The sequence below is a fragment of the Dromaius novaehollandiae genome, chromosome 25, assembly GCF_036370855.1.
Source record: "Dromaius novaehollandiae isolate bDroNov1 chromosome 25, bDroNov1.hap1, whole genome shotgun sequence".
Taxonomy (NCBI): Eukaryota; Metazoa; Chordata; class Aves; order Casuariiformes; family Dromaiidae; genus Dromaius; species Dromaius novaehollandiae.
Window position 1 is genome coordinate 147,772 of NC_088122.1, and position 18,600 is coordinate 166,371.

General features: G+C 38.9%; 1 protein-coding gene across 2 annotated transcripts; it reads left to right on the plus strand.

The window, feature by feature from the left end:
* Positions 1-204: 204 nt before the first annotated feature.
* LOC112988075 (scaffold attachment factor B1-like) lies at positions 205-17,834 on the plus strand. Of its 2 annotated transcripts, none has more exons than XM_026108296.2 (21): positions 205-554; positions 1,508-1,595; positions 3,011-3,075; positions 3,161-3,367; positions 4,557-4,619; positions 5,292-5,319; positions 6,218-6,716; positions 7,139-7,185; positions 8,777-8,877; positions 10,636-10,785; positions 10,881-10,957; positions 11,931-12,070; positions 12,416-12,507; positions 12,903-13,009; positions 14,126-14,419; positions 14,725-14,862; positions 15,394-15,436; positions 16,035-16,156; positions 16,855-16,967; positions 17,106-17,157; positions 17,466-17,834. In XM_026108296.2, exons 1-21 carry the CDS (start codon positions 366-368, stop codon positions 17,593-17,595), a joined length of 2,745 nt encoding a protein of 914 aa, XP_025964081.1. In that variant the 5' UTR covers positions 205-365; the 3' UTR covers positions 17,596-17,834. The 2 variants fall into 2 exon arrangements, with proteins under 2 accessions (XP_025964081.1, XP_025964082.1); XM_026108297.2 differs by lacking the exon at positions 17,466-17,834 and adding an exon at positions 17,363-17,448.
* Positions 17,835-18,600: the final 766 nt, after the last annotated feature.

An 18,600-nucleotide genomic window follows, 5' to 3' on the forward strand; every position in this document is an offset into this window, starting at 1 on the left:
AAACAGCTACGGCAGACACGCCGGCGAAGGAGCGCCCTCCGCTGCCGCGCTGCGGGAGCGCGCAGCCGCAGTCCGCCTGAGGCACGGACGCGTGCGCCCGGGCTCGCAAGTTGGGCTCCGCAGCAGTAGACGCCTTCTGCGCCTGCGCGAAGGCCGTCACTCACGTGTTCCTCCAGCCCCCCCCCCCCCCCCCCCCGGTTTCGTCGCCCTTCTCACCGCGCCTGCGCGCAGCGGGTTTTCTCCCCCTCCCCTTAGCGCGTCTTGGCCTCCCCACCATTTTGTGCTGTGATCGCTACGTTAGTTGCCTGATTGTGCCATATTGCCCCGTGTGTTCGGGCTCGAAGCAGAATACTGAAGGGGCTTTGATGGCGGAGAGTCAATCAGCGGCCGGGCTGGGGGACTTCACATCCCTTGGTGGGGCTGCGGCTGCCGTCTCAGAACCCGAAACCCGGCGGCTGAGTGAGCTGCGGGTCATCGACCTACGGGCCGAGCTCAAGCGCCGCAACCTGGACAGCGGCGGCAACAAGAGCGTCCTCATGGAGCGGCTAAGGAAGGTGGGGGGCGAGCCCGGCGGGAGAGGGGCGGGGGAGGGGTCATCCGGGCCCTTTGTCCCCTGCCGGAGCGCCTTCGGCGCATGCGCGCTTGGGCCCCGACACCGTGCCGAGGGAGGCCCGGAGGGGCGCCTGGCACTGGCCTGCCGCGGCGCGCCCGCCAGCCCCAGGGGTGCGTCACGCGCCGGCCCCCCGGGAGCCGCAGGCTGTCTGCCAGCACCGGCGCCCCCCTTTCCTCGGCCGCCGCAGGGCCGCTCCCCTCGCAGGGGCCGCTGGCAGCCCCCCCGCAGCGCGGCTTTGTGCCATCGCCCCGAGCTGCTTGCGGAGGCCGCAGCGCCCGGGCTGCCGCCCTTGTCTCCCCTTAGTTCTCAGACTTGCTACTTCCCGATTTCACTCCCCGGTGGCCGTGGTCTTCCCTCCCCTCCCCCCCCCCCCCCCCCCCGGTCCCTGATGTGCATACATCCTTCCCTGACACCCAGCACACACACACACGGCGCCCTGCCACTGATCCCGTCTTCACCACCCTGCACGCACACTCACCTGGCTTCATCTCTCCCACCCTTCCCTAATGTGATGTTTTCACTGACTTCTTTGAGGCCAGTGTAATGCAGTTGGTCCTGCTCCTTTTACGAGTTGTATTAGGCCTGCACCTTGAGAAGAAAGCGCTGCCGCATACGCTTGAGTTCCTGTCACTCTCGATTTTGTACAGATGAAACACTTGTCCCCTGGATAGGGAGCTGACTCTACAGGGGAGCCTCACCCCTAATCATAGCCTGGTCTGTCTGGGGTAGTGCTGCGCTGGCCTTTATTGTTCTCTGTAGCTGATGGATGGTAGGGCTGACTGGCTCTCTGACTTCCAAGGAGGGTGAGACTGTAATAATGTTTCCATCTGACAAATCCTTAAAAGTTGATAGAAACAAACAAAACCATAGATAAAATGCTGCTGTCTCCAATAGGCCATTGAGGATGAAGGAGGAGATCCTGACGAAATTCCTGTGGCTTCAGAAATGACCAACAAGAGAATGCCAAAAAGAACTAGCAAAGGTACAGAGTCCAGACAAATACAGTTTCTTGGTTTACAAGTAGCTGGGACTTAGAGAAAAATCTTGATTTATTCTATTTCACGAAAATAATTAAAAAAAACCTTTTCATTTTCTGTTTTTTTTCCTTCATGGAAAACTGTAAAACTTTGTTGCATTAGTCAGGGAGGGCAAGTTTAAACAATAACATGACCCAAGCATAACTCTGCTAGCTTGTCTTGAAACCTGTAGGCAAGACTTTAAGTCACAGGTGTATTTTTAGTACTTGTGACCCTGAGTGCAGAATTGTGCCAAGCACAGAGCAAGCAGCTGCAGTGTAAGCTCCCATGAAAAGATCTGCAAGCGCATATTAATCCTGATCTACAACACCCCGATTACTAATTCCCTTGCCATAGCTATGTTTGTATGTTTTCCATTTTTCATAAAAGCCCTTGAACCTCCATCATTACTGGGCTATGGTTTTAAGTACAACAAATTATAGTGCTCTGGAAGTAAGAAGAATCATTGCTGCACAAATACAAATGCATATAATATTTGTTAGTATTGTATTTATTTTATAATTGTTGTTTTGAAAATAAACTATTCTCGTTTTGAAAATAAACTAGTCTGTATAGCTCATTAGTCATTGGAATATGTTTTGCTTCAAAAACTTCACATACTGATGTGGGCCATGTTAGGCATGATTTATTTTAATTGTTCATAGCCAGTTCTTCAAAGACACTTTTGGAAATTTATTTTCAAGCCACTTCCCTTTGAGATAATGCGGTAAAAATACAGTTCAAAGACACTTTTGGACACTTTTTTATAAACTACTTCCTTTGAGATAATACAGTGAAAGTACAGAAAGGGCAGTTTTCGAAGAGTCATTACGAGTTTGCTGGTAACAAACATGGCTAAACATGATTTGTTTGTCCAAGATCTTAAACCTGAAGACTAATTCTACATCACTAGCTGCATAGACTGCATGAAGCATGAGGATAGACATTTTATGCTGCCAATATTCATTCCATTTTGTATAATAAATAGACTTAAACGGTAAGAGGGAGATTTTTGTGGTAATCGTTATAAGGTCGTTCTTTTAAGTGGAACATCTTCCTAGTGAGTGTTTTCTTTTTATGTACTGCAGTGTTGTGGAATGAGAGGAGTGTAGGTGTTGAAAAATATAGCTGCTCACCTAACTATTTCTGCTTCACCTGCTATTTCTAGTTCATGCTCATGCCAGTTACCTTCACTGAGTGGTAAATCATCCTCAGTTATCTCCAGACATAACTGGACTTCTGGATCAGGGCCTTAATGATTATTTGTTGAAACAGACTCAGCCTCGAATAGCTAATATAGCAAAGAGTACAGATATTATGATATTTAGTGATATATTATGGTATTTAGTGCTATTTCTCACTTCAGTAATACTATTTTTAGGAAGAAAACCAGAAGAAGAAGGTGTTGAAGACAATGGACTAGAAGAAAACTCTAGAGATGAGCAAGTAAGTGATACTATGATTGCAGTTACTAAGCACATGCATCATTTAAACCATAATAAATATACATGTGCCCTTTCTCTTTCCGCAGGAGGATATTGAAGCAAGTCTGGATACCTTGCAGGATATTGACATGATGGATATTAGCGTGTTAGATGAAGCTGAAATAGATAACGGCAGTGCTGTAGACTGCGGAGAAGACTATAGTCCTGATAATATTCTTGATTCACTGTCAGATCATAAAGACAATGCTGATGCAGAAATGAAAGAACTTCCAGATCAGCTAACAGAAAATGAAGTAAGTGATTAGAAATCTCTATAATTTTCAGAAGGTAATTAATAAGGATATGGCCACACAAACAAGTTACTTCAGTGTAATATAGGACATGAATTTAATGTGGATTCTACTTCACATTAACAGCTCTTGTGTCCTACTCTTTAAAAGGTAAGTGCTCTTGCATCTATTAGAGGCTTAGAACATTCATAAAGCAGGGTCACAGCATGCTTTACCTTGCACTAACTTTGTTTGCTATGAAAGAGATGCTGTTATTCTGGAATTGAAGATAATATATTTCTCTTCCCATTTATATATGTTTCGAGATATGCACATACACAGATATCCTTCTATCTAGATACGGAGAGAGAAGTATGTTTTCCATGCAGAGAGAATGTGGATATCTTTTTGAAAGTATTTAGGTTGTACGGCTTTCTCATAGAGACTATTAAAACACGAAAATCTTTATGTACTGTAGTTTCTCCTATTCTGACAATGCCAGTCTTTTGACTTGGTTTGAGAGCAATGTGAAATGTTTTTTATAGCAGAGTCTCCTGCTACTAAATGAACAGAGTAACTATCTGTTCTTGCCTCCTTACCTCTTTTATTTTGGACATATCATGACTGTCTCAACTTTTTACCATTTACCATATGAAGTACACTGTCATTGCAGTAATGTCCAGTTAACCTGAAAGGCAAATCTTTAGTATTCTGTAAATTTGAGCTGTTGTGAACCATGTGACTGATGAGCTTTGTTGAGTCTTAAAATCACATCTTAAGGAAAGAGGACTTTTGGGAAGTGTTTTGTTCTCAGAAAACTGGAAACCTAAGTCATTGTCATTTCTAACTTTTTGGGGGGGGGTTAGAAACTAAAGAAGGAAAAAAGTGGGAAGTTATGTAAAGTCACCAAAGAAACATACATTAACATATCTCCTCTCTAAATCAGCATAGCTTTGAAGTTGACAACATCATTTTGAAATTAAAATAAAAGGTAATTGGAAAAAGTTACTCATTTGCTAATATCATCAAGAATATTTGTATGTCATTCCTCATTCTTGGGTAACATTCTGAAGTAGGAAATGAGATCTTTGGGATATTGGAAAGTATTTCTTATATTATTCCTAGGGAAAATTGAATACAGTAATATTTCTCAGTAACCTAAGTTACTTTTTTTCCTGTAAGGAATGCTATAATTCCTTTTTTACTCTTTTAGGAAGATAATGATGAAATTGAAAACAATTTAGATGCCTCTTCTTCTGAACTAATTGAAATGAAGGTAAATTGAAAATGTAGCTGTATTTCAGATTAAGAATATTCACTCTGTGCTCATACTACAAAAGAGAAAACATGACAAAACCCAACATTTTACCAGAATTTAGCACATAACTGATCTTACTTCTATCTGCCAAATGACAGTGTCATCTGTTTGTCTCTACTTTTTCATTTGCTATTAAGACTTCCTCCTGCTCCACTTCTGTTGCAAAGAATGTTCTTGTACTAGAACAAAAACTGTGCCCCAAAATAAAGTATTCCAAGAGTATTCTGATGCTTTTCCTTGCTTGGGAAAAGTAGCGTTAGTTTGATTTTCAAAAATGGTTTCATCTTTCTCCTACTAATTATATCAAGTAGTACAAATATGCAATATGGGGTATTTTTTTGTTTTCACTCTGTAGTTGATGTGATACACAAAAGTGCTTTATTGCTCTGTTTCTTTAACTTTCCACATCAGCTACGAGGACACGATTGTGGTTGAAATTTTGATTTTGCTTTAGTTTGGAAAAGAAATATATATATAAAAAATACTCAGTTCAAATGGACTGTGAAAACCAGAGTGAACTGTAGTAGGCAAATTGGTATAGTTTTAAATCTTCTGGGGGGGGGGGGTATTATTCTGTGTTGCAATATATATTTATAAAAATCCTGATTCTGTGTTCATTTTCCCATACAGAAAATGGAGAAACTACACTTGGAGCCAGGTACTGTTAAAGAAAAACATATTCCTGTCTTTTCAACTAATACTTTTTAAACCATTAACTAGTAAAAAAAAAAAAACATATAATTTGCATTATTTTTATGATGAACAATCCAGATCATGCAGGGTCATAGAGATTGGAAACCCAATCATATCCCCAGATCTGTGAAGTAATGCTTGTCATCTTTGAAATATTTTCAGTGAAGTGAAATGGTTTAAAAACCTGTTAAACTACATAAATGGATTTAGAGAAGTTAATCACAGTCTAAAAGCTAAAGATTCTACTTGTAAACAGATCTTGTGATATCGCATACACCTTAACTCTGTAACTGAGTAGAGAGCAGTGAAAGCAGTAAAAAGATATTGTAGGGCATTAAAATTTAAAGATTAGTTACTGGATACAGAAGAAAGAAGAGAGTTTCTTCCTGGAAATTCCATACAGATACTTTTCAATTTCTGGACTGCAAACACACTCATGCACCATCAGAAGATGCCCAGTTCTCATGTTGGACTGTCTGCTAAAAGAATTTCAGAGAAATTTAAAAATTGAACTTTCAATGCATTGATATAATCAGTTAAGCATCTTGGACTTTGGAAGCTAAATAGAGAAGAAACAGACCTGAACGATTTCATGAAGAATGTCAAGGATCAGCCAGAAGGTTTTTGTTAAATCTGTGGGGGCATTTTTCTTCCCTGTAACATTTTAGGGTTGATACAGTAGTTTGTCAGACTGCAGCTAGCGTAGTAGTTTTAACACTGTGTACACTAGGGTTTTCCAATCTCTGTGTAGCTTAGAAGTTCTCTTGGTGTTAGTGTGGCAGCCATGCCAGTTCCACATTTGTGATTGCTGTATTTCCCTGGTGATTAAATCTTGTGCCATTCTATTCCTGTTAAATCCGTAGAAAATGAGAAAATACTCGACATTTTGGGGGAAACTTGTAAATCTGAACTACTTAACGAAGAAACTTCCGAAGTGGAGCAGCCACATGCACAGGAAGCAAGTAACGTGGTGCCAGGCAAGAGGCTAGCCGAGGAAGAGGACGCTCTTGCTGCTGCTCAGTTGGAGGAAGATGCTTTAGATTTGGACAGCAAATCAGCACAAGCTTTGGCAAGGAAGGAAGCAAAGCGTTTAGTTGTAGCAAAAGGGGAGACAAGTGAACAGACAATAGAGGAAGAGAAACCGGACTCTGAATCTTTAGTGGTAGAGACCCTAAGCGATCAGAGTAGCAAGCGATCCCAAGGCCTGGAAGTCTCTAGTGGGGAAACAGCGGAAAAAGGCGCAGGTCCCGAAGCCAAAGATAGCAAAGAAGATGCCAAGAAAACAGAAGACAAAGCTAATTCTGAGGAATCCCCTGCTACTAAAGAGTCCTCAACCAGTGAGGGCGGTGATCAGAAAAAGAGGTTTGTTTTTTCTCCGTTCTAGACCAGATGCTATCTTTTTTCATTGGTCATTAAGTGATGCGAATAAGCTGTTTCCTTCAATTGGCCACCAAGACTGGTGAAATTGTAGCCTATTCCTAAAGAATCTGTTTTATTTCTCCTTGTGCAGATCTTTTGTAAACACAGAGGGTTTGATTTCTTTCCTTCCTCAACCTTCAAAGGTTGTTTTCTTAAATTACTCTTATTTTTAAACTTCTTCCAAATATAAGGCTGTTTAAGAATCTGACGTGCCTTATTTCCTGTCAGATTTCTTAAATCAAGCATACAAAGGTGTGTTTTTGTTTGCAACATTTTTTCTGGTAGGTATTTAATTTTAGCATTTTCATAATTTATAGTTAGTCATTTTTCCTTCTGACTTGAATAACATGATCTTTTGTCTTTAGCCCTGTTGAGGATGCAGATACAAAGATAATCTCAAAAGATGAGAAAGGTATGTTTCTTTTTAAAAATGAAAGTTAAAAAAATCTAACGATTGTTTTGGTAAACACTGGTTTTGTATTAGATGGTATATTTTGGTAGGAAAGCATTGGAATCTATGCAGTTTTTAAATATCCAGAATTGCCCTCCTCTTTCTGGATAATATTTATTTATTTATTTATGCAAAGGAAAAAAGAGGTCTGCTTTTCTTTTTATGTATTTTTCTAAGAATATCTGTGGTGCACCCTTCTGTTTTTCTCTTGATCTTTAAAGGAAAGATACCTGAATAAAGATAGCATGTAAGAAAGGTTTTGGAAGAAATATTCCCGCTCAGTGAAAGCAATTCTGAGAAATTTCTTAAACCTCCAAGGAAAATAACATGTGGCACAAATGCAGATAGCTAGACTGAGACCTGCTTCACGCAGTTTGTAGGAGTCTATGCAACTTAACGCTATCAAGACTAATAAAAGGACAGTAACGATATTTCAGAGGAGACTGGAATCAGTATCCCAACTTAAGTGCTTCAAGTTGACAAGCAAATACTAAAATTTGAGTAAATCATAACCTTTAGAAAACAGATAAAGATTCTTCCCTGGTTTCACTCTTCAGTAAAAGAGAACTCAACTGGGAATCAGTGAAATTATGGAAGAGCTGGTTGGACTTGTCACAACTGAGTTTATGGAGATGAGCCTAAGTCAATCATTCAGTGCAGTCTGCCAGCTACTAGCACCTATTCTCTTTCCCTCAAGCAGCAGAGATATCTAGAGTATGAGCAATAGAGAGATATCTAGAGTATGAGTTCTTATATATGAGTTCTTATACTACCTAAGAACTAATTGTGCTTTAGAGATTCGTATGTCAGCGTTTGAGTTCAACTTGAAGTCTTTTTAATCACTAGGCCTTGGATTTTCAGATTTTGCGAGTTCGTAAGCATTTGTTTATTTAAAAAAACAACAAAAAAACCCCTAGTTCCAATGCCAGATTAGGGGTCCTGCAATTCTTATGTAGTTAAATTAAACCAGGACTTTTCTGACTCCCTCAACTGAAGCGATAGGTGAACTCTTAGTACCCCTGTTGGGATCCATGTGAGCAGAAATTCAGGGAGATTTTCATGCTTTCTTTATGGTGAATGTCATTTCTTGAGAGTTATGGTTAATCTGCATCCCATCATCACTTCTTTGGAGTCTTGGAGGTAAGGAGGGCAAGACATGAGCACACAAAGGTAGTAACACAGTTCTGCAGACCTTGCAGGTCTTCAGCGTTTTTCTTTAAGTGCAGAGTTATTGGGATCTCTCCAGACACATTCTGAAGAGCCACAGTTACTCCAAATAACAAACTGTTTGGACTAAGGCATCTCTGAAGAATGACATAATACGCTTCTGTCGCACCAATCAAAGCTTGTAGTTTCATCTTAAAAATTTTGGACTTCAGTACTAACTGCCTTTAGGAATATGAAACACTGGAGGGGAGTGTTACACGTTACACTTCATTTGCTCTGTGATTTAAAACATGCAAGGTTTGTGGAACTGCTCCTTTTTGATTTAGAAATTGCTGAAATAATCAGGGGTCTGGGTTTTGTTTTGTTTTGTTTTGTTTCTAATTAGGTCGCAATACTAGCAGTTCTAGTAGAAACTTTTGGGTGAGTGGACTTGCCTCCACTACCAGAGCTACAGATTTGAAGAATCTTTTTAGCAAATATGGGAAGGTAAGTCTTTCAGTATTTTCACTTGAATCTCTCTTAATAAGGCTTCCTATGTTCCTGCCACAGAGAATACCAGTGAAAAGAACGGAATTATCAAAAATATTGTAGAACAACAAGAAAAAAGTTGCACAAGTTCCCACTGAATGACTGCCTAAGCTTTTCTTATTGTATTTTTCATTGCTAAATAAAAGTAAAATTCCATTTCCAGTTCTTTATTTGAAACAGCTAATGGCTGTTTGAATATGTTTGTCTCCTGTGCTGTACTATCATAATATCTTCACTCATTGAGAATTCACAGTAAGCAGTGAGTTTAATGCTATTTACTAAAGGCATTTTAGGCCTGAGTAAAATATGCAGTAAATGTTGAAACATACTTATTGTGGAGCATTTAAGAATTGTCTTCAGTACTGGAAAGCTTATTTTTGTCTCAAGAGGACACCGTTGCTTAAAAAAGCACCTCTTTGGATGTTTTCACTGTAGTTATTAATGATAGACAAAATGGCAAATTAAATCTCCCTATCAATTGGGAAGTTGAAAGAACTAGTTTAATAGAAGACAGGTGCCAGCAGTAATAACTTTTCTTGCACTGAGATGATTATTAAGTATTTTTCTAAAAACCTTGCAACATATTTACGGATGACTTTGTCAGCAGGTTGTAGTTAGAGAAAGCTGTATGTGCTAGCAATGGGTTACTGAATGTTTAACTAAAGAAATACTGTAGAATCTACATTGCCACCTTGCAATAAACACAAAAATGAATTAAGTGTAGTACAGCTATGAGATTGTTTGAATGTCGTGCAACTACTGCTGTTTGCAAATTAAATCAAACCTTTTCCCCTGCATACCATTAAAAAAATGCAGTATTTGTCTTCCATTTATCTGTTCAAAATTCCATCTGGTAAGCTGGAATGTGTTGACCGTAGAGAAGTAGCACAGAATGTAAAACATGTAATTAAAAAAATTTGTGACAGCTACCTTAGTATTTGCCTCTGCTTAGGTGCCTTAGTAACGTTTAGTCAGTTAAAATAAAATTATTGTTCTTCTCTTTGGAGTATTAGCAGAGGCAGAGCTTCCAAGAGGTAAAATTATATCTGCAGTAAATGCAGTGCTCAAAAGTATGTTCTTTATTCAACTGTACTTTAAAATATGAAGCTTCTGTGAAATTTATTTCTATTAATACAAAGTGAGCTCTATTAAATCTATCTGCATAAGTAGACAACATTTACGAAAAGACTTGTGTGTTTTATGTAGGCCTTTCAAAGCTATGTTTCTTTGGGAAAACTTCCTGTTTCTTAAACAGGATTACAAAAAACATTCTGTGTCTGCCTCTTAGCAGTGACTCAAAAAGCAACATTTTTTTTGAAGGGGAATGGGACTTAGCAGGTTGTTGAGCAAGCATTGGCACGTGGGTGGAAGTTTTCTTACAAATGTGTGCTAGGGTCTTATTCCCTTTGTTGCCCTTCAACAAAATGATGTTGTTGATGTAAAGGTAACCTCCCCCCTCCCCCCCCCCCCCCAAACAGAGTTTACTCTTTGAGTGCCCTCTGTTGATTCAGGTTTTGCAGCATTGCATTGGCAACAGAAGAATGCTTGGCGCCAAAAAATATTTCTTTTGTGTTTGTTCATCTGTTAAAAATAGACCTCTCATAAATGATGATGGACAGGAATAAAGCAGAGTAGAAATGGAGCTTGCACTTCTTGCTGTTAAATGGTGGGTACTCATTACAGTGAGGCTAATGCATCTTTCTTCCTTTTGGAAAGGTGGTTGGTGCAAAAGTGGTCACCAATGCTCGTAGTCCTGGTGCTCGCTGTTATGGCTTTGTTACAATGTCTACAGCTGAGGAAGCAACAAAATGTATTACTTATCTCCACAAAACGGAGTTACATGGGAAAATAATTTCTGTAGAAAAAGTGAGTACTATTCCCCAAAGATATCTCATCAGCATTAGATTGTGCAAACAATTGAGACCACATTCTCAGTTGCTGATGTGCAAAATAAATTTCAGGCAAAAAATGAACCTGCTGGGAAGAAGCCGATTGAAAAAAAAGAAGGTGACGTGAAGAAAGAAACAGTCAGTGAGAGGTATTGTTTTACAAATTCTGTGTCTGTTGATGTTTTGCTTTCTTCAATTTAGGTTGATTTGTCAGGAAAAACAAAGTTAAGAAACCTCTGTGGCAAACGTTCAAAAAGAGTTCATCTTTGCAATTTTTACTACAAAATATACTGCTGTTGATGTTCAGTCCCTCACTTTCATGTTTCCATTATGTGCTTTAAGCTAGTCAGTCGAATCTTGCATTCTCAAGCATGCCTTTTATTTTAGCTACACTTGTTTTTCAGAAGAGATTGTGGTACTCTGTTGTCATAAATCTATGGAAAAGGCCACCTGAGAATTTTGATCAACGTGTCACTCTGTTTTTTCTTTAAATCCTACTCGTGAGAACAGGGCTTTCTCATGTTGATGCCATCACAGTTAAAGATCAGTTTTCCAAGATCCTTTTCGCAGAATGTGTTCTTCTATAGCACTATGCTTTTTTCCACTTTAGTATTAGTGAGAGTAGCTGAAAGACATTAAGTCCTTTGCTTTAATTATTTTCTTGCATAATAGTTCCTATTAAATGCTATTTGCTGACAGACTTTCTGCCTGTGTTTCATCTAGTGCTCAGAAAGGCTTGCCTGGTTACTGTGTAGTAGTAACTTCCTTGTGTTTGGCAGCAGCACCACAAAAATGCTTCACATTTGCACTTCATAAATTGTCATGTCTTCTTATAAGAATCTTTGTGGGCATTAAGCACATGGTGGTATAGATTTTTTAATTTTGCATATAGTTGAATTACCTGAATCTCAGCTAGCTTTTTATGAAAACTGCATAGCATGGTCTGATTATATATTATAGCAGAAGAAGTTGTAGAAGAAAATCTGTAGAAATCTAATTATGACTCTTTTGGCACATCAGAACTCTACTTCGTTATTGTGTTGCTAGCATTTTTTTCCTCTCCCTCAATTTTCTTTTCTCTTACTGTATATCACTCTAATCTCTATCGATATCTATTTGTAGAGCTGGCAGTGTTAAAAGGGATGAGAAATCTGACCAAAAAGATGATTCTAAAAAAGCAGAAGACAAAGATGAAAAAGAAAGAAAAGATAAAGATGAACTGAAGCCTGGTTCATCAGATCAACCTAAAACTACCAAATCAGGTAATTTTGCTACTGTTTTTTCAAAGTGTAAAAAACACAGTTAAATGTGAACAATTGATAGCAGTTAGTTATTTTCAAACCTGCCAGTGTTTCGGGAATGTGTTGAGGTTCTCGGGTGGAAATCCAAATAGTGTAATTTGAGGGGATGGAGGGGGTGACATTATTTCATCCTTAACAGAAATGCTTGGGATAATTGTAGGTGATTAAATGTTTTTTGACGAGAGGATTAAATGCCTGTTTCACATTTTAGAGGAGATGACTTCTAGAACTGAAAGGAATGACCTGTGTAATAGAGTTCTTCCCCCCTCCCCTCATCTCTTCCCCTTCAACCTCCAATTTATTTAGGAAGTAAAGGAACAGAAAGAACAGTAGTAATGGATAAATCCAAAGGAGAACCTGTTATTAGTGTGAAAACATCAACTACATCAAAAGACAGAGTAAGTAATGTTTCTGCAGAGGAACACTATATATAAGTTTTGCTTAAAAACAGATACTGAATCCTGCTGAGCAACATATAACCTACACTTACTGATTTGTCTGATGACAGTTTCTATAATACGGATTTAGATCTTAATTAGTAAAATACTTTTCATATGGCTGATACCATATTCAGCAATGAAATCCAGCCAAACTAAATGAGGGAACCTAAGTCTTCTGTGTTAATATATGATGTTTCTGCAATGTTAAAAAAGCACAACTTTTTTTTTTTTTAATGCGAGGACCAAGCTTCGACACGTGTATGGATGGAAATACTGCTTAGAGTATTGTTTGTTACAGTTTTGCTTTTGTAAATGTACTCCCTTAAGTTTTTCTATTTCAATATTAAATACAGAGCATTAAGAGTCAGGATCGCAAATCAGAGAGCAGAGAGAGACAAGGCATAGTGCCATTTGACAAAATTAAAGCACAACGAAAAATGAGAGAGGCAGAACAGCGCCGGTAAGAGCAACAGTGAAATTGTTTGATTTTTTTTTCCCTAGAATGAAGATAACTTTCTTTTAATTTAAGTGATTAAGAAATGAAAAGTTTTCTAATTTGTTCTCTATTTGTAGTTAGTTATATGTTTCTGGGTCACATACCTATTGAATTGGAAAAGCACTGATTGTTGACACTACTTGTTTTGAATATTAAGCTTGAAATCCTTTGGTGTTTTTTCCATTTTGTAGATGTTGGTTTTTAGATTGGTTAAATATGCTGCTCTCCTTAGCAGAGAATACATTTTAGTAGAGAAATGGTAATTCTGAACTCCCTGCACCCAAATATACCAGGAAAGGCCAGGAGAAGGCTTATCTTTCTCAAAATAAGACCTTGCCTTGTCACAGTATTCAGAGTCTCCATAGCATTTGAAATAAAACAAGATGAATATTTTTGTATTTAAATACATTGTGTCTGTAGAGAACTTGTGGGATTTTTCAGCAACCCTTCAAAGTTTCCACTTTGGATCCTTTTAATTAAGAACCTAATTCGGGTACTTAATTACATTTGAGGTTTTTTTTCTTTTCATGATGTTTGATACAGGAGAGAGGTGGTAATGGCTATACTTCAAATTCCTTGCTAGAGCTGTGGTCTGAATTCCATGTTGAGGCATTTTCCAGTCGTTACAGAAGTTTGTAACTTACCTAAGGAAAGCTGAATTGGGTAGGGGGGGAAATGCTTTCATCATTCTTAATGGAGATAGAAAAGCTCATCTATCCTAAGTGGATTTCTGAGCTGTAGTAGAAGCATATTACCCAGCTCATCTTTCCTGCTTCTTTAGAGCTGGATGTTATATTTGAATAGAAGGAAAGAGCTTGGGGCATTTGGATTCAAATTCTCATGACGGTACAGGATTATTTGCCCCCACAAATGGATACTTTGGGAGCAATACAATCAGCCGCCGAATAAAGTAATTCGTGTGTATATTGGGTGTCTGCCCTCCCTGTCCCCCTCCCCTGCATCTAATTTAGAGGAATTGACCCAACTTTGCAAATATTGTGGATTTAATCTTCTCTTCCCTTTACCTTCATTTACTTGTTTAAGTATTAGATCTGTAACCTTTCATTTCTGTTAAAATAGCACACGTGAGCGTCGGGAAAGACAGCAGCACCTGCAAACTATCCGGGAACGAGAAGAAAGGGAGAGGCTTGAGATTGCTCGTGAGAGACTGGAAATTGAAAGACAGCGTCTTGAACGAGAACGAATGGAAAGGGAAAGACTGGAGAGAGAAAGAATGCACATAGAGCACGAAAGGAGAAGAGAACAAGATCGCATTCAGCGAGAAAGAGAAGAACTGCGACGCCAGCATGAGCAATTGCGCTATGAACAGGAACGTCGGTCTGCAATGAGAAGACCGTATGACATAGATGGCAGGTAAAGCCAGCAAATACAAGTGGCAAACATGTTAAATACAATGGAAAACATGCTGCTAGGTTCTGTCTTGTCAGCCTGCACTATGAAAAGCTATCTTTCTCCTTCCATACACTCTCAGCTTCCAGTATTCTGCAGCGGTAGGTTGCATTGAGATGATCGTGTTTCATAGCCCCAACAACCTACCTCTCTGAATTTGTCTAATCCCTTTTTGAACTTATTTATGTGCTTCTGGCTTGCATGGTTTAGAGGGAGAGAACAATTTTAAAAATCAGTCTCAACTAAAATGAATATGCTTTTTCTCTCAGGAGAGATGACCCATACTGGCCAGAAGCAAAACGTATGGCAATGAATGATAGGTACCATTCAGATTTCAGTCGCCAGGATCGCTTCCATGACTTTGATCATCGGGATCGTGGCCGTTATCAAGACCACTCAATAGACAGGTTGGTGTTTTACCTTCACTGTGTTGCCTGAAACCAAAAGGCAAAAATGTGTTTAATGTTGCATTTTGCTGCCTTTTGTGTACTGTGTGTTTGTTTTGCACTTTATTTTTTAAGTGTGGCTTAGTGGCTGTGGACTTGCTTTTGAAATCTTATATAACCCTGAAGAGATCTGTACTATGCCATGAGTTAAACCTTTTGGCAGGCTTGTTCAGAATGTTCTGCTTGTGATGCTGTTTCACACTTTTTTTTTTTTTTTTGGTAGGATTCTGAAAAAAATCTAAATAATACTGTAGACACCTAGCATTTTCCACCAGGGACCTATCTCAAACCAAGAATATTCTGTTTTATACCTTAGGACTGATTATGTTTTCCAGCAAGCTAAAATGTGTCATGGCTTCCATATATTCCAGCTATTTGTTGGCACTACATGGAAGCAGGATTTTTCATCTGTGAAAGTCCTACACTAATTGGGTTGTTACAGACTACTGTATATTTTACTAATGGAATCTGATTTGAATTGGCTGTTTGTAGGAGAGATGGATCAAGAACAATGATGGGAGATCGGGATGGACAAGTGAGTTGCTTTTAGATAATTGCTTTATAAAGCTACAAAATGTCTAATTTTTTATAACCCAGATTCCCATAGTGTGTGTCAGATTAAATTTCAGTAGTTAACAAGTAAATTATGTAGACCGAAATACATATCCATTATAAGATTGTTCTTTTTTCTTTAGTAGGTAAGGATGAATAGTAGTTTGGATACTTGTTCATTATAAAAGTCAGATACAGTTATTTTGACATGCTGTAAACAAAACAAGTGAAGCATGCCAAAAGAGGTAGACTATTGCAAATGATTATAGAGAAATTGCAGAGGTACAAAATACCCATGGAACTAAGTAAGCAGGTCACTGAGGAAGCTTCACTCTACTAGGTCATTTGGAAATAACAGCAAAACTGGTAAAGACGTTTGCAGGGTTTTGAGTGGGCAGGGGGAAAGGGGAAGACTATCAGGGCAGATTCAAGCAGTGAGAGATGATTTTTGTGGAGTCCTGGAATCCTCAAATGCCCTTTGCTGATGGCTAAGCTGTGAGATTGAGTAATTGCAGCTGAGTTACTTTTAACAATTATAGAGTCAGATTTGGGCATTCTTATAAATGTTTTTTGTCTTCTAGCATTATCCAGATGAGCGCCACGGAGGACCGGACCGACATTCACGGGACTCTCGGGAGAGTTGGGGTAGCTACGGATCTGACAGAAGAATGAGTGAAAGTAGAGGGATCCCCCCACAGTCCCGGTAAGTATGCATGAGAATGTTTTTTCATGTGCACCTTATAAACATTTTCATGTGTAAAACCTGGATGCAGTTTTGGAAGCACAGTTTTACTTTATCCACGTTTTACCTGAGTCTGTCCTCTGCTGGATGGACTACAAATGAGTGGTTCTTTCAATTGCCTTTGCATCAAAACATATATCTTGGCATGATTTTTTTTAAACAACTTCACATCTGGAAGTCCTCATGGTTTTAATTAACTTTTGCTTATGTTTCTATCAAGGCTTCACATTTTCGTGGTAGTCTTTCTTCCCTGGTTTGTAATTTGTAGCTGTTGGCAGGACCATCCTGTCAGCCTTTGAAAGGAAAACAAGTCAGTAAAAGATATGCACTTTTTTTTTAATCCTATGAGTAAGCCAACCTACAGAACACACCAAAAATAGTTTGATGGTCAAAACAGAAAGCTGGGATATTTGGAGAAAGAATCGGGGGGCATCAATGTAGTGTGAACCAGATTAAGAAAATCCTGTTTTTTATATGTCATGGTAGGGAGATTTGTGCAGAAGGCTAATTAACAAGATTTGACTAAACAGGTGTCCAGTATAAATATAGGATAGGCATGCATCTTGGTAAATACTTTGAATATGTTTGTGGTGTTCTATTTGAATCTATTTTGTATGCTCCAGCTAACATGAAATTACATGAATTTAATACCTTTGCAGGGATGGACGTGACTGGGGAGATCACGGTCGAAAGTTTGAAGGACATCAAGATCGTTCATGGCAAAGCAATGTGGATGGAGGAATGATAGGACGGGATCATGAGAGATGGCAAGGTATGCTTTTTGCATAAGAGCTCATTAGGTGTGCTACCTCTAGCAGAAATTACAGGCATTATTAGCCTTGGAGATGAAGTAAAATTGTTACTATGGATATAAAGGAAGTGAACTTTTTGAACTTTTGAACTTTTTTAGGTGGAGGTAGAGGCAGACCTGGCCATGTGATGCATCGTGGAGGCATGTCAGGGTAAGAATGTTATGAGGGGCAAAGCATTTGTTCTTGTTCCAGTTTCCCTTGTCCTTAAAGGACATCTGTTGTATTTAAATTAGCGCCCTTCCCGCCCGCCCCCCCCCCCCCCCAAAAAATGGAACATTTTTATGAGAGCATCAGTTATCTGATTTGTTATTTAGATGCCAGGGAATAATAAAATATTCCCATGGTTTTTATCTAGTGCATCTTACTGAAGAGTGAAAAATCACACAGGAAGTGTAAACAACATGCATTCTCTCAGCCTTACAGCCAGAGTCACAAGAGAAAATTAAAATTTTTTGTAGGCGTGGAGGTTTCATGCAAGGTGGCAACCAAAGCCAGATGATGCATGGAGGAGGAATGCAAGGAGAAGGATTTGCTGGCCAGGAGAGAGCAAACAGACCCAATGATCCCCGTTTCAACCGTCGCTACTGAATGTGTTTTAATTTTTAATGCAAGATGGCAACAGAAATGAATCTGTTACCCAGGGTTACCATTAATCGTAACTTATGGGTTACTGTAAGTGTAATTTTTTTCTTTTTAAGCTGCTGCCATATTATATCCTCAAGCCAATGTGAACTCATTTGTTTTGTAATGTGTTGTTCATATCCCAATTAAAATGTTTGTTAATGAAGCATTCCATTTTCCATAAATAAAAAACAGTTTACAGTTAATTGCTTTGTTTCAGCAGTTACTGGAAGAGGTTTTTTGAAAATCAAGTTAACTCAGCTATATGTTAAATCGTGTAACTTTTTTTCAAAGATGGAGTATGAAACTGCTTTACAGGTCTCCCTTTGTGCTTTCAGTAAGAGCTCCCAGAAATACACTGATGTATTTTGTTACTTTAGAAATCTTAAAATTAACTTGCAAATTCAAAAGCATGCAAGAATGTTAGTAGACTGCAAATGTCAGAGTTTGAACAGCCTGTCCCAGCAAACTGTGACTTACCATCCTGTAGGACAAGTGGTAAAGACTTTTTTTCACTGTCTCATGTTGGGAGGTACTGTGCACCGTAATGCTGTAAATTTAGTTTACTTTACCAGCAGAGCTTCTGTAAGAGAAAATACACAGGTAGTAGTGGAAGTAATGACTTGCAGAGGCAAGTCAGAATTATTTCTGTTTAGCCTCTAAAGTGTCAGGATAGTCCAAAACTCTGCTGGTTTCAAGCCATTAAGAGTATATTTACCTAGCAACCTATAATTTCTTTGAAGAAGTAGATCAGATACAGCCATTAGCTGTGCTTTCGTATAATTTTCAGAATTTGTTGAACTAATACAATCAGGACTGGTGCAGAGATGTGTGACTTTGTCATACCCAAATTATATTTTATCTTTGTTTAGTAATCTCTGGGTCAATGTGGCCTGACTTACTCACCAAGCTACTCTGTATTGATGCTGTAGGAGCTCTGTGAGAGCACTGAGAGATGTAAAAACCTGCCAC

What these genes read in the sequence shown, in the direction of transcription:
- LOC112988075 (XM_026108296.2), top strand. Translation starts at nt 366, where the DNA reads ATGGCGGAGAGTCAATCAGCGGCCGGGCTGGGGGACTTCACATCCCTT. An exon ending in AAAACTCTAGAGATGAGCAA is followed by an intron (nt 3,076 to 3,160) that starts GTAAGTGATACT and finishes CTCTTTCCGCAG; the next exon opens with GAGGATATTGAAGCAAGTCT. An exon ending in GGATCATGAGAGATGGCAAG is followed by an intron (nt 16,968 to 17,105) that starts GTATGCTTTTTG and finishes GAACTTTTTTAG; the next exon opens with GTGGAGGTAGAGGCAGACCT.